General features: G+C 47.0%; 1 protein-coding gene across 1 annotated transcript in view; it reads left to right on the plus strand.

Moving 5' to 3' along the window:
• The window catches only part of LAS1L (LAS1 like ribosome biogenesis factor), a 50,761-nt gene that overhangs the window by 18,281 nt on the left and 7,718 nt on the right, over positions 1–24,762 (plus strand). Inside the window, exons 9-13 of the mRNA XM_063141587.1 lie at positions 8,959–9,044; positions 9,757–9,963; positions 17,794–17,929; positions 20,552–20,940; positions 23,096–23,240. Of these exons, the coding sequence (XP_062997657.1) occupies positions 8,959–9,044; positions 9,757–9,963; positions 17,794–17,929; positions 20,552–20,940; positions 23,096–23,240 (963 nt within the window). The remainder of the gene's footprint in view (positions 1–8,958; positions 9,045–9,756; positions 9,964–17,793; positions 17,930–20,551; positions 20,941–23,095; positions 23,241–24,762) is intronic.

Genomic DNA, 24,762 nt, shown 5'->3' on the forward strand with positions numbered 1-24,762 from the left:
GCCAAAGTTATTCTTGAGGACTTAACTTCCAACAGAAACTTAACATAAAATTTGTCTGAACTTCTGGACAGTTTACTCAACAATGGGGTGATCGTAAGATGGCGGGCCTGATTATAAAAGCTACAGGACAGAAGGCTATGCGCCATCGTCTCCACTTCCATGTTCCTACAGGGGCATCGTCGTTCCTGATAAGGGACACCAGCATATCTGCCCTGAAGTAATTCAATAGAATAAACATTACATCTGGCCTTGGAGAAAGCAATACGATATTTAGCCACCGACAGGTTCTTTAGATAGTCAGCCAGCTGAAGAGGCCCAACGTCATGAACATGCAATGCACTGGGAGAGCAAGAGACATGAGAGCGAGCACGTAAGTCGCAGAAGGCTATATCCCACAGTCTTTGTTTAACAGATTTCAAAGCAGAATTCAAGCCCAAATTTAGGAGGAGGGAAGAGGAGAGACCGATTGAAGCTGCCTTCCTGGCAAGAAGCTTGGACCAACTGTTCACATAGTTGTCCTGAGTCAGACATGGAAGCAGACCTGAGCCCCTCCCAAAAAGACTAACTTCCATCCAAAATTTTAAGGCAGACCACCAAGCCCTAAGCGAAAGAGAGCTTTCCCCGGTTTCCAACAAAAGTACCGAATTAGGGACACACTTTGGGAGTTGAAGAAGGGTCCTCAAAAACCTTGTCTGTAGCCTATCTATCTCAGATGTTAATCCCCCTATCCAGATGTTGGAGGCCTATAAAAGCTGGGCTACAGACTTGGCATTAAACACTTTGATAGCAGACGGTATAAACATTCCCCCTTTAGTAAAGAAAAAGCGTGTTATTACAGCTGAACTGACTGAAGCTTTATTAAGGGTGGCCAATCTATGGGCACGCCAGGACGGTATGATGGAATCACAGCCCCAGGTAAGAGAAATTTTTCACCTGTTCCAGGATATGCCCATCAAGGGACCACCAACGTTGAGAAAATCTATTTTCAAAGACCATGACTTTAGATTTCTCAAAATTGATTTTCAGATCGCTGGTCAAACAAAAGTTGGAGAATTTCATTAAAAGATGTTTCAAACCAGGTCTAGAGCGGGAGAGAATAACAGCATCGTCTGCGTAAAGTAAAATAGGAGTTTTCCTTGCGCCAAGTTTGGGCAAGTGTCCTTCGTGGTCAGACAGGGCCTCCTCAATATCGTTTATGTATAGATTATTAGATAGGATAGCTCCAGGTTGCTTCCAAGCACTGTCAGCACGCCAGTCATGCCCTCTTTTAGACACATGGTGGAGGTGGCAGGAAGGCACAGTCTTTTGTGTGTAGTAGTCAGGGCCATGCTGTGAAGGACATCACTTTGCATCCGCCTGTTGCGAAATATTTCCAACCTCAGAAGCGCTATGAACTATTGAACCCCAAAGTGCCACAGCCCTCGGGCATCCAGAGCAGCCGTTCCATTTGCGCTCTTCCCCGGCAGCGCAGAAGAGATGCTTCCGCACTTTCCCTCCCTTGTTTATGTTTCTGAGTTTCCCTGTTTGGAGCGCGTCGTGGCCGCTTGTAGCTTGCTGGGCAGGTTTCGCGTGGGCGGTTGGCAGAGTTTGCTTTTGGCACTCGGCGTTGGAACAGAGCCTCCTGTTTTCTAGCGATGGGCAGCAGGAAGAGTAGGAGGGCAGTGCTGCTTAGGAGTCGTGACGGAGAGTCAGGCCACAGTGCATACACAAGGGGTGCTTTTCACAAGGAAGGGCGAAGGGAGATGCGTTTCTGTTGAAGCTGCTTTTCTTTGGGATTAACTCGGGCAGCGAATTCTGTGCCGAGAGGTGTCCTGGGAAAAAGGCACAGCAACATTTTTAATTGCTATATCACATAGAATCATAGAATAGTAGAGTTGGAAGGGGCCTCTAAGGCCATTGAGTCCAACCCCCTGCTCAATGCAGGAATCCACCTTAAAGCATATCTTACAGATGGTTGTCCAGCTGCTTCTTGAAGGCCTCTAGTGTGGGAGAGCCCACCACCTCCATAGGTAACTGGTTCCATTATCGTACTGCTTTAACAGTCAGGATATTTTTCCTGATGCCCAGGTGGAATCTGGCTTCCTGTCACTTGAGCCTGTTATTCTGTGTCCTACACTTTGGCATGATCAAGAAGAGATCCTGGCCCTCCTCCGTGTGACAACCTTTGAAGTATTTGAAGAGTGCTCTCATGTCCCCCCTCAGTCTTCTCTTCTCCAGGCTAAACATGCCCAGTTCTTTCAGTCGCTCTTCATATGTAAGCGGATTATGTAAGCCGCCTTAGGTTCCTTGGAGGAAAAAAGGCAGGATATAAATGCAATAAAAAAATAAATAAAAATAAATATACATGGGCAAGGTTGGTGGACTAATTTTCAGGGCTGCTTTTTGTGATTTGGTTCTGTCTGTTTTTGCTTACAAGCCTGGATGTTCAGGTTTTGTGATCTGCCGTCGGTTAGAAATAGTTATCAGTGTCCAACCTTCTGTGACTTGCCAAACATACCATCGAAACACTGGTAGTGTTACACCAATTGTATTTGAGGGAGTCAAAGTTACAATAGTTAAACAAGGACCTAATGCACAAAATTGTGAAGAATCATTGCACTGGAAACTCACAAACGTCCATATCTATTATAAATATAATTTATTTATTTATCTATTTATTTATTACATTTTTATACCGCCCAATAGCCGAAGCTCTCTGGGCGGTTCACAAAAGTTAAAACCATAATAAAACAACCAACAGGTTAAAAGCACAATTACAAAATACAGTATAAAAAGCACAGCCAGGATAAAACCACGCAACAAAATTGATATAAGATTAAAATACAGAGTTAGAACAGTAAAATTTAAATTTAAGTTAAAATTAAGTGTTAAAATACTGAGAGAATAAAAAGGTCTTCAGCTGGCGACGAAAGGAGTACACTGTAGGCACCAAGGCAGGTGGCTACCAGGAGGAGGGCCTTCTCTGCTGTGGCACCCCGGTTGTGGAATGAGCTCCGGGGTGCCACAGCAGAGAAGGCCCTCCTCCTGGTAGCCACCTGCCTCACTTCCTTTGGCAGGGGCTCACGGAGAAGGGCCCCTGTAGATGATCTTAAGGTCCGGGCAGGTACATATGGGAGGAGGCGCTGTTTGATTTTATTCTTGGACCTCTTGAAGTCCTCAGAGAAATGAAGGAAGACCAAACTCAGTGATGGCTGTTTTTCAGTTTTGGGGGTGTATGTTTTTTGGCTGCCTCCTCATTTAGTGTCAGATCAGTGTGGCTTGAAATCTATGCCTACAGAATAGATGGTCTTCCAGCTGAGAAATCTGAACGTGAATATGAGTGTCTGGATCTTTGCTTCTTTCTCTCTCCCAGTTTATGAGTACTTTTTAAAAAGAAATTTAATAGCCAATTGTGAATTAACTTGTTATAACATTGGAAATTTCCCAGTGCTTGGAGCGTGGGGAAGTGCTTTAGAGAAGTGTATAGCACTGAGATAAAAATAGACAGTCTTGGTTCTGTCTCCTGACTTATAGTATCAGTTTGTTCTTGAGCGATGACTCTTCCTCAGGTGATCCTTCAGAAGGCATCTCACGTCAGAATTATCTTTCCCTCGTCTTCACACTCCGTAGTGTTATATTTTCTCGTACGTTCACTTGGTTACAAATGAAGGCATAGAGTGGTGGGCGGCTGTGTGATCAGGGCTGCTCCTGTTTGAGCTGTTGAGCCCCGTGTGTTTTAAATACCATCTGCACTGAATTTGGGTGTGTACACCCAAACAAGTGTTTGGCCTGAGACCCTTCAGACTGCACATCTAAGAGCTTATTTCTAGTCGGGTGTACAAGAGTAGGCTCCATGCTGTCCAGTGGGCACAACCCCCCAATCCCCCCTTCTCATATATTCATGTGTAACCAAATAAAAATAAGAAAGACGTGGTTGTGTTTCTAAGTAGCTAGTAGCTGAAGAGCTGGATCACGGAGCAAAATCATCTTCAAGTCGAAACGAGAAAGGAAACATCAGTGCGTATTAAATTTTGACACGCTTTATGGTGACTTCCATGATTTGAGCCAGAACCAAGAGGCTGAAGTAAACCAGGGAGAGAGCTTTTTTGGCTGTGATGCCCAATTTTCTCCTCAAGAAGGTCTGCTGGGAGTCAACGACGTATTTTAGGCAGCAGGCAAAACCCAGGCATTTTCAGTACCACTCCTGGGGTTGGACTCAATGGCCTTATAGGCCCCTTCCAACTCTACTATTCTGTGATTCTATGAAGTCATCCCTAAATGAAAAAGGCTAGACTTATAATGAAAGGTCCATGGCATGGAACAACCATGCTAGTATAGGGTGGTGAGTACTCTGTATTGGGGGAAAAATAATATTAAAATCCTGTCCCCATGCAATCTGAATTGTATTTCTTCCCCCCCTCACCCCCCCCCCCCTCAAAATGCCACTGCCTATGTAAGTTCTACAAGGTGGGCACGGTATGATTTCCCTTATTTTGCCTAATTCTGCGAATTGTACTATTTTTGCAGAATTTGCTGGTTACGGGGAGGAGTAATTTATTAAAGATATCCAGGCTGGGCTACTGTAATGTGCTCTGCGTGGGGCTGCCTCTGAACACGGTTTGGAAATTTCAAGTGATACATGTATACCACCTACAGTTCCATGATAACAGAGGTACTGGTTCCTCTCTATTCGGCCCTGGTTAGGCCTCATCTAGAGTATTGCGTCCAGTTCTGGGCTCCACAATTCAAGAAGGATGCAGACAAGCTGGAGCGTGTTCAGAAGAGGGCAACCAGGATGATCAGAGGTCTAGAAACAAAGCCCTATGAAGAGAGACTGAAAGAACTGGGCATGTTTAGCCTGGAGAAGAGAAGATTGAGGGGAGACATGATAGCACTCTTCAAATACTTAAAAGGTTGTCACACAGAGGAGGGCCAGGATCTCTTCTCGATCCTCCCAGAGTGCAGGACACGGAATAACGGGCTCAAGTTAAAGGAAGCCAGATTCCGGCTGGACATCAGGAAAAACTTCCTGACTGTAAGAGCAGTGCGACAATGGAATCAGCTACCTAGGGAGGTTGTGGGCTCTCCCACACTAGAGGCCTTCAAGAGGCAGCTGGACAACCATCTGTCAGGGATGCTTTAGGGTGGATTCCTGCATTGAGCAGGGGGTTGGACTCGATGGCCTTGTAGGCCCCTTCCAACTCTGCTATTCTATGATTCTATGATTCTATGAAAGGCGTAATATCATTGGGATGAATAAACGGAAGCTTTTTATTATGAGAGCACTCTGTTGTCAAATGAAAGCTATAACATTATGTCCAAGGGAAATAATGACCTGGTTCACACGTAAAGGCAATTCCTGAGTTGCTTAACCTAGGAATCGCTAATGGCTAGTGGGAGTGAGATAGCGCACCGCCTCCCATGCGGTCACCGTTTCCGCTTCCAATTAACAAGCCAGGAGCGAACCGGGCCAAAGTGTTTCCTTTCGCATAGATGCAGTTTCTGGGCTTCACAGAAAAGGAAATTACAATCGCTGATGAAGCCACACCATTTTTCTGTCACTGTGTGTTAAGCTAATAATAATGACTACAAAGTGGACTGTTGTGGGATTCATTTGTTTACAGATTTATAAAAATAGAGAGCAGTAAATCATGACATATGTGTACTGGAATAAAAATTCCATTTTTTTAATATGTGCTTTTTTCTCTCCTTTTTATATTCATGTTCTTTGCCCAACCCAGCACCGGCCCAATATGTTGGAGTACAACTCCCATCATTCCCCAGCCAGCCAGGTGGTGATCACATTTTACTTAGAGCTAAGATGGCTGGGGTGGATGGGAATTGTAGTCCCAACATATATTGAGGATGCTGGGTTGATGAAGGCTGTTCTCGTGGTATTAAAATATAATTCAGATAACCCAGATGAAGTATTTTGAACGCACTAAAGTACCAGATAAGATTATGATGGCTTAATATTTTAAGGGTTCTTCGTCATAGTGCCATTCTCGCAGAAACTAGAGGAAGTTTTAGTGAAACAAAGGTGGTTTTAAGTAACAGCAACAACAAAAACTTTAAGAGAAAGCTTAATTTTTTTCTTGTAATGTACGTGGGACTCAAGAAAGGGGTTTTCTCGTTGGGTCACCTGAGTTGGGTAGGTTTCAGGTGGAGTTTTGTGGCTGGGGATATAGCTCAACTTTTGCTTCCCCATTTCATCCGAGAGGATTTCCTTGGTTTTGGAGAGCTGACGAGCTCTGACTCCAATGGCGAAGGAATGGGACTGTAAATGCCCGTGGGCTTGAGACTCCCGTCTGCACAGAGCTCAGGTGCTTTCTCTCTGTTGCAGGATTTCCCAAGGCTCCGGTTCAGGGCATGGGAACGGGGGGCACTGAAGAAGCCTTCAGAGGAGGAGGAGGGAGGGGTTTTCACTTACATTTTTGGACTCTTTGATGCCTTACCAGACTGCAAAATAACATGTAAGAAATCTCAGCTGTAGTCTGATTCTTCCCTTGCTGCCACATCAGGGTAAAAACGTAGATTTCGCCAATTACGGCTGGTCATCCCATCCCACCCCAGGCATGGTTCAAAGGCACATGACGCTGTTGCCTTCCTACAGTTAAACAGGTCTGGGTCTGTTCAATGACAGCAGCCCTGACGTCATCACACAGCAACCTCAGGCAGCTGCTGACACCCATCCTGGGTCCCCCTTTTAATTCTCCCCCCCCCCCCACTCCAGTCCCCAGCTCTGGGGACTTTTCCCGGGCAAAAAATGAAGGTTGGGCAATTCAGAGAGGATTCTGTTGGGATTAAGGAGAGGCCTGTGGATGGGAATTGAGATAGAGAATGGTGATTCCAGAAGGTGTGCCTGCAGCAGTCCCTGAGAAATTGACCAGAGGCCTACTTCTTCCCCTGTTCGTTTTGATCTAGCATTGCTTTCCCGATTTCTGGAGGAACACGGCTTTTGAATTACAGGGCAAGCTGCTATTTATACTGTGTGGGGGAGAGGCTGCATCTATTTCCAGCAGCTGGGACTGATGCACTGACTATGGTGACGTCTTCCCTTTCCATCTTGAAGTTTCCTTTTAGAAGCCGACACTCTTATATGGGGCTTCCAGAAAAGACTCTTTCCTTCCCCCATCTTTTGTTAAGCTTTACAGATGGCGACTCAAACTGTATTGTGAATTTTCCTCTGTTTCCTCTCTCACGTCTTGATATATGTGGCCATCACTTGGTTCCAAATATTCAGATGTAATGCCAAATGATGGGCACCTCTCTTTGCATGTGTGGATTAGAAGTGTCTGCTTCTGGCTTGTGGCAAATCGTACTCTGATATTTTTTTCCCCAAATGGGCAAAGTATGATTTACGCCTACCTACAAGCCAGCTTTCCAGGTAAACACCAACTCTCATTTGGCCCTTCATCTCTACCAATGAACTATGTTCTGTTGTAGGATCAGAAGTTCTTCATTTCTGTGTGCAAGAAATTGGGGAAATGTATGAGCCCCGGGCTCCTCAGAACTGTGTCAACAGTTCTCAGTACCTTTAGAATCTTTGGGATGAAGGGCTGTATATGACTGTGTTAAATAAATAAATCCTAAATAAAATAAAATAAAAGATCAAGTGTGTATTGGCTGTACTCAACTTAAACCTAATCTTGAACTCATTTGCTACATAATCCAGTCCTTTTCATGACCAATGGGAAAAGCTTATTTTTTGCTTTGCCGATTAATTAATAATAATATGGGATGCATGTCACCTGTCATCGCCATAGGGTCACAACTGTGAAACCTAGACATTTGAAACTTGGCATGCCTACAAAGGAAATGCTAGTGGTGTACACCTCAGGGTTATTTTGTTATTAAAATGCATTTTATTTAATTTTAATGATATGTGTCCCTGTGTTCGAAGCCTACGGTAACATCTTCAGTCACTAGTTAGCAGACTTCCCTAACGTGCAGATAGCTTTGTAGTTTTCACAGCGTGAAGCCCGTCAGTAATAGTCTGAGGGACAGAGTTAAATCCCTGCCCTCCTGCTCAGGGGAATGGAGTGGGTAGAAGGGCTGTAGGGATAGATCATAGCAGGGTCCATGCCTGCAGGTGGCAATGGGCATGGTTTTGCTTGAGCAGGGGATAGCACTTTGCATAACTTGACATGAAATCTAAAGCCTACTCCAACCTGTGTGAAGCCACGTCTGTCCGCTAGTTTTGGATACAATGAAATGAACGTACCGTACTAAGCCTATCTGAGAGAAGTGCAAGCAGTCATTATATACAGCGGCGGCCAAAATTGTGGACACTTTTTGAAATTTTCATGTTTTGCAACTTTGCGTGCTTATAGAAAATGTTCTGTTTCACGAAATTCAAATGTTTATATATCAATTGAAAGAGAATTTAATGCTGAATTCAATACAAAAAACAGAATGCAAATATCTGCAGTACAAAAAAAGTTATGCTTACTTTAGTCTAAAAACAAACAGGTGTGATTGAGTGAAGAAGCGGATTGGAATTGCAAACCCTACTGGCCAATCACAGTCCTTGTTCCGGGGAGCAATCACATGGCAGTAGCTGCGATACATCATGTTTCAAGTTGGGGAAAGTCAGTTTTGCTGTTTCTTCTGTAACTGAAGCGCAATTGGAGATGGTGTGAATATTTGACGTATTTCTCAAATTAAAAGTGTACGTACGTACATCATAAATACAGCAATGGCACCAAAGAAAAGAGTGGATTGGACACCCAGGAAAAGAAGCAGGGTTGTTGTATTACGTGAATCAGGTCTTTCAATTGATATATAAACATTTGGATTTTGTGAAACAGAACATTTTCTATAAGCACACAAAGTTGCAAAACATGAACATTTCAAAAAGTGCCCACAATTTTGGCCACCACTGTAAAACAATCTGTGAGTGGAGGGGTAACCGTGGATTGATGCAAGGTCTGTGCTGGAAAACCAACACACACTCACAAGGATTTATCATTTCTACAGGGAGGTTGTGGCCAGAGCCTTTTTAGAAGATGGCTTTCTCATCCCAACCACAGAAGAACTGCAGATCTTGAATATCAACTCACAAGGTTGGTGTCTTCGATCAAGGGGGTGGGCAGAAGGTATTTCAGAATCTATTCTGGGTGATATGAAGTAGATGGGCAAGGATTTCCGACTCCCAATAGTTTAACGAGGGCAACAAATCCCCCCCAATATACTACTCAAATGAAGAAAGCTGAAGGAGGGGTAACCAAGAACAATTTTCTGGACTCAGAATTCTTTATTCTATATGTATGTCTTTTTGCACCGGGTTTCTCTGGGTGGATCTCTGGGGTTCCTAGTAAAAAATCAAAGATTGCAAGACTGAAGTATGTCTATCCCTGTTCTAGTTATTCTTGGACAAACAGGTGAATGTTCATTCTTCAGTTATTGGCCATTTGAAATACATAAAACAAATATATGCTAAATCCCAGCAAGTCAAATTTGTTACAAGTAACCCCCCCTACACCATATTAACATTTTTAATAACAAAAATCACTTTTACATTATTAGCCAGCATGTTCAAAATATATTTGGAATAAGTGGAAAATTGCAGAGGAGGCAGGAGGCACAGAAACGAAGAGAAATCTTTTGCTTATCCCTTTCTTATTTTGGGGAGGGGGGCATTTCCTCTGGAGGTTGTGATCATGTTTCTTCTCTCCCCGGGCATTGGGGGTGGCTGGTGGGGTTCAAAATATTTCCTGTAATTTGTTTTAATGGTAACATTTTTTCCTCTTCCTCGTGGTGGTGGCTGGAGTGTAGAAACCAAAGAGTGGGATTTTCAAATCCCTTGGGCATTTCTCCGCTTATGGCAGCCCCTGTTGAAGGGCCTGCATTCCAAAGACTTCACGCAGACTCTGCTAGAAAAAATGTTCAGTGAGCTGAAAAAACACGCCCGGAATTCGGCGCTGCGATCACAGTACCTCATCAAGTGGATTGCAAAAATTCTGAAGACCAACATGCAGGCCAGTGAGTATTGTAAAGTGTTTGGACTTGAATTTACGGGGAGGGGCCGTGGCTCAGTGGCAGAGCTCCTGATTTGCATGCAGAATTTCCCAGGTTCGATCCCCGGTAGCATCTCCAGGTAGGGCTGGAAAAACTCCTGCCTGAAACCCTGGAGAGCTGCGGCTGCCAGTCAGTGTCACCCGTACTGGGCTAGATGGACCCAGAATCTGAGGGTCACCCGTACTGGGCTAGATGGACCCAGAGTCTGAGGGTCACCCGTACTGGGCTAGATGGACCCAGAGTCTGCGGGTCACCCGTACTGGGCTAGATGGACCCAGAGTCTGAGGGTCACCCGTACTGGGCTAGATGGACCCAGAGTCTGAGGGTCACCCGTACTGGGCTAGATGGACCCAGAGTCTGAGGGTCACCCGTACTGGGCTAGATGGACCCAGAGTCTGAGGGTCACCCGTACTGGGCTAGATGGACCCAGAGTCTGAGGGTCACCCGTACTGGGCTAGATGGACCCAGAGTCTGAGGGTCACCCGTACTGGGCTAGATGGACCCAGAGTCTGACGGTCACCCGTACTGGGCTAGATGGACCCAGAGTCTGCGGGTCACCCGTACTGGGATAGATGGACCCAGAGTCTGAAGATCACCAGTACTGGGCTAGATGGACCCAGAGTCTGAGGGTCACCCGTACTGGGCTAGATGGACCCAGAGTCTGAGGGTCACCCGTACTGGGCTAGATGGACCCAGAGTCTGAGGGTCACCCGTACTGGGCTAGATGGACCCAGAGTCTGACCTAAGTCAGCTTCCTATGTTCCTATGAATTTAAGGCAAGACACACACTCTGTTACTAACACTCTGTCTGGTTTTATTCTATTGATTCCAAGAGAGAGAGAGAGAAAGAAGTATTTATATTAAGAGGGGGTCCAGTGAGGTTTTCTCATTGAAATTCAGCTTTTCTTCCTTAGAATAAAATAGAATATTTATTCCTTTATTCCTTGCCTCCCTCTGGATCGAGGCAAGGAACAACATTAAATACAAAATCACCATAAAATGCATTGCTGTTTAAAAACGTATAAAACTGAAACAATAGTAAAATAACAATCGGATGTCTTAAAATCATCTGGGTAAGCCTGCCGGAAGAGATCAGTCTTTATGGCTATCTTAAACTCAGAAAGATTATTAGTTGACGAATCTCTTGCGGCAGGGCATTCCACAGTTTGGGAGCGGCAGAAGAGAAGGTCCTCTGGGTAATGGTTATCAGCCTAGTCTTTGCTGACTGAAGTAGATTCTTCCCAGAGGACCTGAATGTGTGGGGCGGATTGTATGGGAGAAGGCGATCCCACAGGTAGCCTGGACCCAAATCATGTAGGGCTTTAAAGATAATAACCAACACTTTATCCTTCGCCTAGAAACGAATTGGCAGCCAGTGGAGTGATTTTAAAGTTGGTGTAATATGGTGCTGGTGACCAACCTGGCTGCCGTATTTTGAAACTAGTTGAAGTTTCTGAACTAGATACAAAGGAGCCTTGAAGTTACCAGTCAAGCCTCGAAGTTACCTTCCTTCCTTCGTCTCATTCACTCACTCACATTCTTTTTAGGCCAAAAAAAGACTCTTCCAAACTTTTGCTTCTTGTACTTTATTTTCCTGCTCCTGAATATCCAAAGGGAAACTGTAGTTGCCTAAGAACCTTGTACCAACATGTGTAATTTCTAGAGCTGAGAACAGGTTTAAAGATACTTAAGGCTACTGATTTTTAATCTTTTACATAACCATCTCATTTTCATTGTCATATATTCTTATGTCTCAAAGTACCAGACCACATTTATATGAGCTTGGGACCAAGAAATCCTTAGCATGTGGTATTTAAAACAGACTGGTGAATAGCCACTTAATCACCTGTGGTGAGGAAGAATGGGCTCCAGGTACACAGTCCATAGTTAAGCCATGGAATTCACTGCCACAGGGTGTAGTGGTGGCCACCAATTTGGATGGCGTTAAAAGTGGGTTGGATAAATTCCTGGAGGAGAAGGCTATCAATGGCTACTAGTCCTGATGACTCTGTTCTAACTCCCGTATCAGAGGCAGAATTCCCATGTGCACCAGTTGGTGGGGAACATGGTTGGGAGAGTGCTGCTTCATTAATGCCTTGCTTGTGGGTTTCCCATGTATCTTATGTTCTTAGCTGACTACGTGCAGATGGCAAACATAGATGTCTGTGGGCAGATGGTCTAGCAAAAACGTGTTGGGCCAGTACATTTTGTGAAAATGAATGCAGGGCTGATTTGGAGAGGAAGGGGATTTTTTAAAATCAAACTTCCTAAATCAGGCATTGTCCTGATCATGTGTCAGCCTTGCTGGTGGGGCAAAACAAGCTGACAGCAGCGTTCGAAGTTCTGTTCTGCCCATCTGCCTCTCCGTTCTTTGGCCACAGTGTTAAATGCAACAGCTTGGAAATGTTGGCAGAATATGGTGGTGCGTGAAGCTTGCTGAAATTCACAAGGCACTGGTGTAATGGAGATGCGCCATTTCCATTATCTGATGTCCAGGGATCTTTGCGGAATACAAGAGTTGTCCACGGGCCTCTGTTGCAACCTGTTTCTCAGCTAATGACTTCCCCAAATTAACGTGCCTGCTTATCTGCCGTTAAAGCTGAAATGTGTGAATTGCACTAATTAGCCAACTGAAGCTCATCACCCTCCTAAATACTGTTTTGACAATGGAGAATCAATGGAGAATCAGAGGGAAAGTTGAATACCGATCAATGGATAATCAGAGGGAAAGTTGAATACCGATCCAGGAGGAAATTCTGGAGCAGGGATGCAGAACCTGAGGGCTGAATTCAGTTCCAGGGAACCTCTTCTGGGCTGCATCCCAATAGCAAGCGGGACTGAAGCCAAAAGCACTTGGTCCAAAAATTCAAAAAAAGCCGGCTCATCTTCACTGATTTGAGCCATTTCCACCTTTCTGAATGGGGAAAAACTGCTCAAAAGCTGGGGCGTCACCCAATGATCAGTGGTTGGGAGGAAATCGGGTGGGCGTGGCCTCCAGGGGACCCCCCCAGAGGGCAAAATTTGGCCCCCAGGCTCAAGGTTTTGCACCCCAGTTCTATTTGTTCCCAGAATAGCCTTTAGCATTCGGCCTTAGTTGCCAATGTGTAAAATTGGCCACTGAAAGAAAGCGAGTTCAGATGGGCAAGCTATGCGCCCTGACGTGGGCCGCACCTCCAGTGTTTCTTACAAAGCAGCCAGTCAGTCCCAGCTTGAAGCAAGTTCTGTTCGTTTGGAAAAAGACACTTTATAGGCGATCTGTCTTAAGACGCCTGCTGTTTGCCTCTGGGCCTACCTTCTGACCCCTGTGCTGTTTGAATGCGAATACTGTTTTATGCCTTCTTGGGGATCTCTTTGTTTATCCCCCTGAGCGCATCTAGACAGTTGCTGCAGCTCTTCCTTTAGGAGCCCACCCACCCTTCCTAAGGACTACAAATAAGAATCCAGAATAGCTCTAAAATAGGAATTCCTGAACCGTCTGCTGGGGACATAGTACTGCATAAGGACAGCACTTCTAGAGGGCCATGAGACATTATTTTAAAGTGAAATTCTTGTGGGCCCAAAGGCTCTGCCCATGGAGGTGTCTCTGCATGATGTACTGCTGAGGCCTAGTCTCTTTCTGGTTAGGCTCTGATTTAGATGCAAAGATTAACTGTTCTCTCATTGGCAGATTGGGTGGGTCGACGTAAGGAGGTTCCTAAGAAACATAGGTTATGCGATTCCAATTCTGTGTCGGTTGAAGATACTATTCATGTACTGCTAGAATGCTCTATTTGTAATGATCTTAGAACCAAATACGTTCATTTAAGATCGTTGAAGGGAAGGTCATAAGACCATAAGGAGTTCCATACTGGATCAGATTGAGGGTCCACCTAGTCCAGCACTCTGTTCACACAGTGGCCAACCAGCTGTTGACCAGGCACCAACAAAGCAGGACACGGTGCAACAGCACCCTCCCACCCAGGTTTCTCAGCAACTGGTGTATGCAGGCTTATTGCCTCGGATACTGGAGGGAGCACATAACCATCAGGGCTAGTAGCCATGGATAGCCTTCTCCTCCAAGAATTTATCTACCCCCCCCCCTTTTCAAGCCAGCCAAATTGGTGGCCACCACTACATCTTGTGGCAATGAATTCCATAATTTAACTATGTGCTGTGTAAAGAAGTACGGAATCTCCCACCAATCAACTTCATGGGATGACCCCATTGGGTTCTAGTATTTTGAGAGAGGGAGAAAAATGTCTCCCTATCCACCTTCTCCACACCATGCGCCATTTTGTACACCTCTATCATGTCTCCCCTCAGCTGCCTTTTTTCCAAGCAAAACAACACCGCTGTTGTAACCTTCCCTCATAGGGGAGATGCTCCAGCCCCTTAATCATTGTAGTTGCCCTTTTCTGTACTTTTCTCCAGCTATAACATCTTGTAAAGATAGCCTGATACAGGCACATGGCAGAACTGTCCACCACCAGGAACTAAACCTTTAGGAACATAAGGGCAATGGAGTAGGCTGCCTCCAGTTCTAATTCAGAAAAGTGTACTTCTCTTGGGAGTTTAGGAAACATTGTTCTAAAGTTGAGAGGTGGGGTTCCTTATTGTGGCACATGGACGGACATTCCTTGCTGTCTAAATGTGCTGTTTTAGTACTCCTGCTAGTACAAAAGGGAAGTTCCACTATTTCAAAGCTCTCCCTTCGAGGGAAGGAGGCCCAGCTAGATTGGGAAGGCCCCATCTCTGGCGCCCAGTGGCAGTCTTCTTTTGATGAGTTCCAGAGGAGGCTGGGCCTCCCCTCTGCACCTCCAGTTAGACTTCCTGCCTCATAGCGAGAGGAAGATTCCTCTGCAGCTCCTGCGTCGATGCGAGAGCCAACCTAAAAGAAAACGTTAGGAAGAAGAGCAAAGAAGAAGGAAAGCAACACGCAGCCTGAAAGGAATATTACAGCTATGGCCATTCTTTCTTCTTGGCCCACAAGGAGGGTCATGCCAGAGGGCTGACGAAAAGCCCCCCCCCTTCACTCTCTCCCGGATTGGGGCAGTCAGCAGCCGGCGGAAGGAGTCCAGGGATTGCCTAGACACGCCCCAGAGCCCTGCTGGGCCCACAGCAGTCACAAAAACAGATGAAGGGGCTATGTTTTGCCTCTGTTGTCCATGCTCCATGGCAGGGAGGAACCCAGTTGAGTGACAGACACATCACCCACTTGCAGGACTGCAAGTGCAGGACTGCATGAAAGGAATATGTGTAGGGCATCTACCTGGCCTTCCATGAACACATTCACTAGGCACTACAAGATCAATGCTTCCTCTTTTGCGAAGGGTGCCTTCGGCAGGCAAGTTCTCCAGAGAATTCTTCTTCCCTGGTGCAGACCAGCACCTTTGACCCATCCTGAGATGCTGCTTCACATCCCCAGACTAGTTGGCCTTCTCCGGAAGGGAGAAAGAGAAATTCTGTACTCACCCATGAATTTTTGAAGAGGGCCAACTAGGCCCACCCTAAAACTGGTCCTCCTTATGGGAAGAACTGTTGGCCATCTAGGTTCTCCTTTTCTGTGCAGGCAACCCTGCAGGACCTGAGGACAGAGAAGCGGGAACCCTGCTGTACCTAGAAGGAACCTCTAATGGGGGCTGATCATGGACAGTTCAGTTGGAAGCATCGCTGGAGCTTGAAGGGGAGGTCTTGTGTCTTTCAGAACTTATAGAAAGAAGACTTCTTTCCAGGCCTGGAGACAGGGCCTTCCAACTAGCTGCCCCCCTTCTCTTGAAAAGAACAAAAATTCAGGGGTGAGGACCAAATTTCCATTTTATTTGGCTTCCCTCTAAAGAACTCGGTCCCCTCAAGGGCTGTTTCCCTGCACACCAGTTTTGTCCTTTTTAAGGATACAGGTGGCTCAAGGCACCAAAGACAAGAGCATCCCTGTCGCATTGGACCAAAGATGCATCTGGTCCAGCATCCCTGTCTCCCAACAGAGCTAAATCAGATGATCCTGGGGGAAGCATGAAAGCAATAGCTGTCTCTTAATATTTGACCGCTGGCAACTGGGATTCTGAGATGCTGCTTTTGGACATTGAGCTATTGACATCTAATTGCTTTTGTTAAGCGCTATCCTCTGTGAATTTGTCTAATTGCCTTTTAAAGCCACCTATAAGTTGGCATTTAAACTGCCATTGTTCTGAGTAAACGGGCTTTCGCCAATCCCTGTTCAGTGTGCACAGTTTGATATGCATTCTCTTGGACATATGAAAGCTGGCAAGATGGTGAGATTTTTTTAAAAATGTCATACGTTGACATATCCTAAATCCATGCATGAGGCAAGTGGCAACGTTACTTTCTTCTTCATCATCATCATTATTATTATTATTATTATTATTATTATTATTATTATTCCGCCTTTTGCCCAATACTGGGCCTCAAGGCGGTCTTACAAAGTTTAAAACATACATTTTAAAACCTAGGAAAAGAAATGTAAAAAAGAAAGAAAGAAAGAAAGAAAGAAGTTTAAAATACACAAAAAATGATAAGACATTAACATAGATGGAGGGTCAGATTATTCTCCAAAGGCCTGCTGGAACAAAAAAGTTTTAGCCTGCTTCCGAAAGCCCATCAAGGAGGGAGCCAGTCTAGCTTCCCTGGGAAGAGAGTTCCAAAACACTGGAGCAGCCACCGAGAAGGCCCTCTCCCATGTTCCCACCAAGCGCGCTTGTGAAGATGGTGGGACTGAAAGAAGGGCTTCTCCAGAAGATCTCAAGCATGGGCAGGCTCATAAGGGAGAAGACGGTCTTTCAGATAACCTGGACCCGAGCCATATAGGGCTTTATAGGTCATAACCAGCACTTTGAATTGAGCCCGGAAACAGACTGGAAGCCAGTGGAGCTGTTTTAACAGGGGAGTCGTGTGCTCCCTGTAACCAGCCCCGGTCAACACTCTGGCTGCAGCTCTTTGAACCAGCTGAAGTTTCCGAACACTCTTCAAAGGCAGCCCCACTAGAGCGCGTTACAGTAATCCAATCGGGATGTAACTAAGGCATGTGTCACCGTGGCCAGGTCCGACATCTCTAGGAACGGGTGCAGCTGGCGCACTAGCTTTAACAGGGCTTTCTCCGCTGTGGCACCCCGGTTGTGGAATGAGCTCCCCAGAGAGGTCCGCCTGGCGCCTACACTGTACTCCTTTCGTCGTCAGCTGAAGACCTTTTTATTCACTCAGTATTTTAACACTTAATTTTAACTTAAATTTAAATTATACTGTTTTAACTCTGTATTTTAACCTTATATCAATTTTGCTGCGTGGTTTTATCCTGGTTGTGCTTTTTATACTGTATTTTGTATTTGTATTTTTAACTTGTTGGTTGTTTTATGATGGTTTTAATTTTTGTGAACCGCCCAGAGAGCTTCGGCTATTGGGCGGTATAAAAATGTAATAAATAAATAAACTGTGCAAATGCACTGCTGGCCACCGCCAAAACCTGGGCATCCAGGCTCAGGGCTGAATCCAGAAGTACACCCAACCTGCTCCCTGTAACCAGCCCCGGTCAACAATTAGTCCTTACCAACCACAACACGCACACACACACACACACACACACACACTTGAACCCACTTTGCAGATACAAGAACTAAGGCTGAGAAAGCAGGTGCCACTTGTCCAAAGTCCTGTGACGGATGTGTTCACACCGTGTCTGAAACTTTGGCCTGGGCTTCCGAGTCTCAATCCAACGCACTGTTCTGTGCCAGCTAAGCATCTTTCCCTTTTTATTTATGACAGCCCTTCCTTTTCTTTTTTTTTCTTCCATGGTTCTGTGTTAAGAGAAAAAGTTGAAGCAGAGGAACCGAAACACACGTTCCCTGGGGCTGTTTCTCCGGCGTGTTCCGTTGCAGTGGCTAAAGCTCCTGGAAGGTTGCCTAGAAGCGGCTTGCTGGGCGAGTCCTCACCTCCTGCACCTGTAAGTATGTGAGCCGTTCACCGGATTAGATGTTGGGGGTGAAGAGCAGAACTTTATGTCTTAAGGCAGAGAAGTTTGCTCCAGGGGCCAACGTGATGTGCGGCCAGTGTTCCAACATCTGCCGTTGCTCTCCATTCCAGGCACAAGCCATTGATGGTCCTTTTAATTGGGATGATCCTAAGTAGCTTGGTGGTTGGTTTTACATGCCCTGAACATTTCAAGAAGATTGGTGAAAGATTGAGGGAAAGAAGGCAGTTTAAAGTACAAAAGGAAAGAAAAACCCTCTCTGAATCAAAATGACGCTAAAAACATAGGCTGGGGAGGATATGTGCTCATGAAATTTGGGGAATTGAGACCCTTAGCCATCAATCCAGTGGTGGGGTCTTCTTCCTCATTCCTTCTAGTTGGTGGAATGGCCTTTCTTTTTTTAAAATTCCCTTCAGTTAATTTTTAAAGAATATTTCTTTGCCCCACTAGAGTGAATACAGAGGCCGGCTTCACCCATAGCGCGACACATGCTCAGTAGTGTCGCTCTCCCCCTCCCTTCTGCCTCAGCTAGATTGGAATGTTGGAAATAAAATGGCCGCCTGGCTCCTTTAGCAGCCATTTCCTTAGTGGAATCATTCCTTATGATTGTTGGGGTTTGCTTTAACCACTAAGCAGCCTGGTTTCAGACCCTACCACATACCCTAGAGATGCTCTTTATTTCCTGTCCTGTTACAGTTTCACTTAAGGTTAGGGGAAGGGCAGTAGCTGAGCTGTAGAGCACACATGGTCGCCACGCAGAAGGTCCGCTCTCTGGCTCTCCAGTTAAAACCGGTCCAGATCCTGAGGCCCTCCTGGGGTGTCAATCCCCAGCTGCCCACACCCCCTTTCCCCAAACTACCGGCCGTTTGGTGGTTTCCTTGTTTTTTTGCGATTTCCCCCCATTTTCAGAGGTTGAACTGCCCCTCCTAGGGTTTAGTTACCGGGGGGGGGTAAGAGCCTTAAGCTCAAATCTGCTGGTATTTTAGCCCCACCCCCTATTGCCTTTGGCCCCGCCCCATCTGCATTCAGCTCTGCCCACCACTGGCCTTCAGCCCCTGAAAGCTGCTCCAAAGTATCGTTCGATCCTCGGCTGAAAGGGATTCTGCACCCCTGGTCTGGAAAGACGTCTGCCGGGGGTGACTGTGTGCTTTCATTCTGCCCTGCTACTTCCGCAAGTTCTCTGGACGTCACCAAGCTGCTCTTTGTGCCAGGGATGAAGACACCAACCTTGCCCCTCTCCTCTAAGTTCCTTGGCCCTTGCAGAGAACTCCAGGGCAGGGGAGGGGCACAGGGCAAGGCTCCTGCTGCTTTTGATATTTCCCAATGCCTGGCCTGACGGGAGAGACCTGCCCTTCCGGCTCCATCCTGTCCTTTAGTCTCTGCTAATGCCCCAGACCTTAGAAGAGAGGGGCAAGGTTAGCAATGACCCCCCCAATAATTACCTGCTTGGTTGAGCCAGCCTCTGACCTACAGGAGCTGCCTGCTAAGCTTCATTGATGTCCTGACACAGCCGCTTGGCAGCTGTATATCTAGCCTTGTAAACTATTTATTTATTTGTTACATTTATATACCGCCCCATAGCCGAAGCTCTCTGGGCGGTTTACAAAAGTTAAAAACAGTAAACATTTAAAAAGTGTACAAAATTTAAAAACGTAAAAACAACAGTATAAAAACAACGGTATCCATTTAAAAACAACAGTTCTGGGGGTCCGTTAAAAAACAAACTTAGCGTTGTTCAATGGTGTTAAATGCCTGGGAGAAGAGAAAAGTCTTGACCTGGCGCCTGAAAGATAACAGTGTGTTGGCCCCAGGCGAGCCTCGTTGGGGAGATCATGCCACAGTCGGGGGGCCACCACCGAGAAGGCCTCTCCCTTGTTGCCATCCTCCGAGCTTCCCTCGGAGTAGGCACTTGGAGGAGGACCTTAGATGTTGAGCGCAGCGTACGGGTAGGTTCGTGTCGGGAGAGGCGTTCCGTCAGGTAATAAGCTGGCTTCTTTCTCTTTTCAACTAGCCTGCTAGGAAGTGAGGAACTTTGCATTTCCATGCTGATTGCAGCGGACGGGAAGCCCCGACCCCTCTGCAGCCAACATGGATGTTCCGCAGCTCGTCACTGAGCAGGCTAGCAAAGACACCGCGTTCTCCCCAGCTGGCTGTCCCTCTTCTGCCGACCTCTGCATTTCTGTGCTGGCTGCTGAGGAAGGGGCTTTCCTTCCTCCGTGGCTGGCACAGCGGCCGAGCGGGCCGATGGAGGAAGACCAGAGCATGCTGCCCTCCTCCACCTGGCGTGCGTTCCACAATTTTGTCTTGGTAGAACTTCTTGCCACCTGTAGAAGTCGGAGGATTCAGAGCTTCTTCTGTTGATGCGTTTGAAAGTTGCTGGATAAATTCCTGGCGGTGATGGTTCGAGGCAGTAAGCCTGTGTGCACCAGCTGCTGGGGAACATGGGTGGGAGGGTGCTGTTGCACCGTGTCCTGCTTGTGGGTCCCTGGTCGACAGCTGGACTGGATGAACCGTCGGTGTGATCCAGCAGGGCACTTCTCACGTTCTTATGCTGTTTTACTTTTGCTCCATTCCTTCCCCTTTTTTGCTGGCCAGGATCCTCTCGGGCATGGAGCCGCCTTTGCCGCCCGAGTCCCAGGAAAAACTTCTCTACCTCACCTCCATCTACACCCAAGAAGACGGCTCCCTCCCCAGCCCGGGCTCAGCCTCGAACCTTCGCAAGCAGCCCATTTACACGGTGGAGAACTTGCAGTGGAAAGCGAAGCACAGCGGCGTGGCCCGGGGACTTCCCCAGAGGGCAGGGAAGCGAACGATGCCGCTGGGAGATCTCGAGGAGGAGGAGGAGGAGGAGGAGGAGGAGGAGGAGGAGGAGGAGATGGAAACTCAGCCAGCACCTCTACAAGAAACATTCCTCCCTGAGAGCTCCGCAGCTCTGGCGGAAAAAAGGGTGGCGCTGCAGGGGTCCATCTGGCAGGTCAGCTCAGGTAACAACTGCCTTTCGGTTCTCTCGATCGGGGCAGAGCTGCGCACGTGCAAAGCAAGAAGTAGACCAGCATGTCACAAGCCTTCCCACTGACTCTTTCCAGGGTGTTCACGTCCGCAGCAGTCGGTAGTTGGAATGCATAGAATTGGGTGGGGACGGGGGCAAATGGGGGGATGGACTTCCCTCGGCCCCACGAGAACTTTCTTTGAGTAGTGGGGAAGCGCACAGTAAATGGCATCTTGTGCAAGCGAGAGCGAAGGCCCACGGGTGGGCTGCTTTGGCATGCAAAAGCCCCCCCCCCCCCGTTCTGTCCCCGGCATCTCCAGGTAGGGCTACTAACAGCCCCCGCTTGAAACGCTGAAAAGCTGCTGAAAATTGCCGGGCAAAACTGAAGTCTGACCTGGTATAAGGCAACTTCCAGGTGCCGCTGGAAGGGGTCCACAGTCCACTGATTGAGCCCACGTTGTGCTTGCTGAAGGTCTCAGGTTGAATCTTCACTTTCTCCAGGCAGAGATCATTACCTTCTTTTGCTTTTTTGGTTATATAAGTATATATAATATTGCCAGGATTCGATCATTTTTGTCTGTCTCTTCTGCCAAGACTCTTGTTCATGGATTGGTTATTTCTCGGTTGGTCTACTGTAACCTTCTTCTCACTGGCCTTCCTTCTTCTCACATCAGTTTGTTGGTTTCTGTTCACCACTCTGCTGCTAAGATCATCTTCTTGGCTCGCCGCTCTGACCATGTTACTCCACTTCTGAAATCTCTTCATTGGCTTCCAATTCACCTCAGAGTCCAATATAAACTTCTCCTGTTGACCTACAAAGCTTTTCACAGCCTAGCTCCTTCCTGTCTTTCCTCTCTCATCTCACACTATTGCCCCGCTCGTGCTCTTCGCTCCTCTAATGCCATGTTTCTCACCTGCCCAAGGGTCTCTCCTTCCCTTGCTCGGCTTCGTCCATTTTCTTCCGCTGCCCTTTACGCCTGGAACGCTCTTCCAGAACATCTGCAAACTACAAGTTCAATTGCAGTTTTTAAAGCTCAGCTAAAAACTTTTCTTTTTTCTAAAGCTTTTAGAACTTGATTTTGATCTGACTTTTATACTGTTAGTTTTACTCTCCCCTGTGCCTGTTTGGTGCCTTCTCTTCCCCTCCTTATTGTTTTATTATGATTCTGTTAGAATGTAAGCCTACGCGGCAGGGTTTTGCTATTTTATTGTTTTACTCTGTACAGCACCATGTACACTGATGGTGCTATATAAATAAATAAATAAAAATAGTATATTACAAATTCAAAGAGAGGATTAACTAAAACAGCGTTCCCAAGTTAAGAAGTGGGTCTCCCAATAGCCATGCTGGCTGGGATGATGGGAGTTGTAGTCCCAGTGCATCTGGAAGGTGCCAGGCTGGAGAAGACTGTCCTAAACTGACACGGGACAATAGAAGAGCCATACTGGATTAGACAAAGGGCCCGTCTAGTCCAGCACTCTGTTCACACAGTGGCCAACCAGCTGCCCATGGAAAATCCACCAGTGGGACATGAATGAAACTGCACCCTTCCTCCCATGTTCCCCCAGAAGCAGTATGCCTCTGATACTGGAGGTAGCACATAGCCATCAGGGCTAGTAGGCGTTGGAGTTGCACTCAAACTTAATTCTGACCTCTGATTGCTGGGAGATTCAAGACAGATAAAAGGAAGGTCTTTTTTCACACAGCACATAGTTTAACGATGGAATTTGCTAGCACAAGCTGTAGTGATGGCCACCAATTTGGATGGCTTCCAAAGGGGGTTGGTTACATTCCTGGAGGTGGAGAAGGCGATCAATGGCTACTAGCCCTGATGGTTATGTGCTTTCTCCAGTATCCAAGGCAGTAAGCCTGCGTGCACCATTTGCGGGGAACCTGGGCGGGAGGGTGCTGTTGCACCGTGTCCTGTTTGTCGGTCCCTGGCCGATGGCTGGTTGGCCACTGTGTGAACAGAGTGCTGGACTAGATGGACCCTTGGTCTGATCCAGCATCAGGGCTCTTCTGATGTTCTCTGTTCATATTTGTGGTGGACAAAAACGGAGTGCTGCATCTTGTCAGTAGGTTGATCCCAGTTTAAAAGTGTTTGATCTTGCTGAATTGCACTGCTATAAAGAGTTGTTTCCTCCCATAGATGGGGTGAATTGGAAAAACTTTCCTCTGGGGAGGCTGCCTGGCCAGACCGATGATCCCAACGGCCTGCTGGTGGATAACTACTCCATGATGTCAGCGCTGGACCAGCTGGTGGATCGAGACACTAAGAGTTCCCCCAGCACTGTGTAAGTAATCCACTTTGGGATTGGGTGGACCGTCTGCTGCTAGATAGAAGAGCATGTGGGGCAAGGAGAGATTCAGCCGTGAAGCTCACTGGCAGGCCTTGGGCTGGGGGCGTCGGAGCAAAAAATCCACAACGGAATCGAACGAGTTCAGATTGTTATGAGTCCGACCTGCGGATTCCTTAGCAGACCAGGTTTTCCCATCAGGAAGTCTTGCAGACCGTTTTTCTAACTTGCTTGAGTTTTACACAAAATAGAAAAATATGCAAAACATTTTTTTTAAAAAAAATAACAGCTGAAAACGTACGTTTCCCCCATGATTTCCCAATCCTGCAACCCCCCCAAGGTGTTGTAGGCATCTCCTCCTTTTTTGGCGCACCTTGGATTTCCACTACTTTCGGAGTTCAGGGCGCAGAGTTTTCATGGTGCATCGGGGGCCTCCTTAAGTAGCGGAGGCTGGCTATGAGGTTTGGTCCCGATCCTGCAAACCCCCAAGATTTTCTAGCCACTTTCCCTTTTGGGGGGCACTTTGGGTTTTTGCTCCTCTGGAGTAGATGTGGAGGGCTTTGATGGCGGATCAGGTGCCTCCTGACTGGGACAGGCTGTGTGTGTGTTTAGTTCCGATCCTGCAAATGCCCAAGATTTTCTCGCCACTCCCCCCGTTTGGAGCACTCAGGATTTCCCCTGGTTAGTGAGTTCTCGCGCAGCGGTTTGATGGTGGATTGAGTGCCTCCTGACTGTGGGAGGCTGCCTATGAAGTTTTGTCCGGATCCTGCAAATCTCCAGCATTTCAGTGGTGAGCCCTGCTGGCGTAATCTAAAACAGCAGTGTCAGTCTTTTTTCAGTCTGGGGATTGGGTCGCCCGCCCAATCCAGCGGGCCAGGTGACATTATTGGGGGGCGGGCAGTGCTCCGTTCCCTTCCTGATGTCATCCGGTCCCACCCCCAACCTATTTCACTTCCCTCCATGGCTTCCTCTGCATGGAGAACAGGACTCAATTGGGGTGGGCTCCTCCGAGCACCGGACGAGTTCCTCATTTCCTGGGCCTCTCGTCATCCTGACTGGGATGGCAAGTGGTGCACTAAAGGGAATCCACGCTAGCCTCCAGGGGGTGAGGTTTTGAGGAGGGGCCCCACAGGCCAAACGGGGACCTCCTGTGGCCTAGAGATTCGCCATCCCTGCTCTTAAAAGAAAGGGTGCTTCTCCCCCACCCCCATCAGCAGCCTTGTTTTATCACTCATGTTCAAATCACTAGTTGCTCAAAACCTGTATGGGTAAGAATTCTGTAACTGGTTACAGCTCCATTCCTTCCCCCCCACCCCGGACTCAGAGGAGGGCAACCAGGATGATCAGGGGTCTGGGAACAAAGCCCTACGAGGAGAGACTGAAAGAACTGGGCATGTTTAGCCTGGAGAAGAGAAGATTGAGGGGAGACATGAGAGTGCTCTTCAAATACTTAAAAGGAATAACAGGCTCAAGTTAAAGGAAGCCAGATTCCAGCTGGACATCAGGAAAAACTTCCTGA

Source organism: Elgaria multicarinata, chromosome 15, assembly GCF_023053635.1.
Source record: "Elgaria multicarinata webbii isolate HBS135686 ecotype San Diego chromosome 15, rElgMul1.1.pri, whole genome shotgun sequence".
NCBI lineage: Eukaryota > Metazoa > Chordata > Lepidosauria > Squamata > Anguidae > Elgaria > Elgaria multicarinata.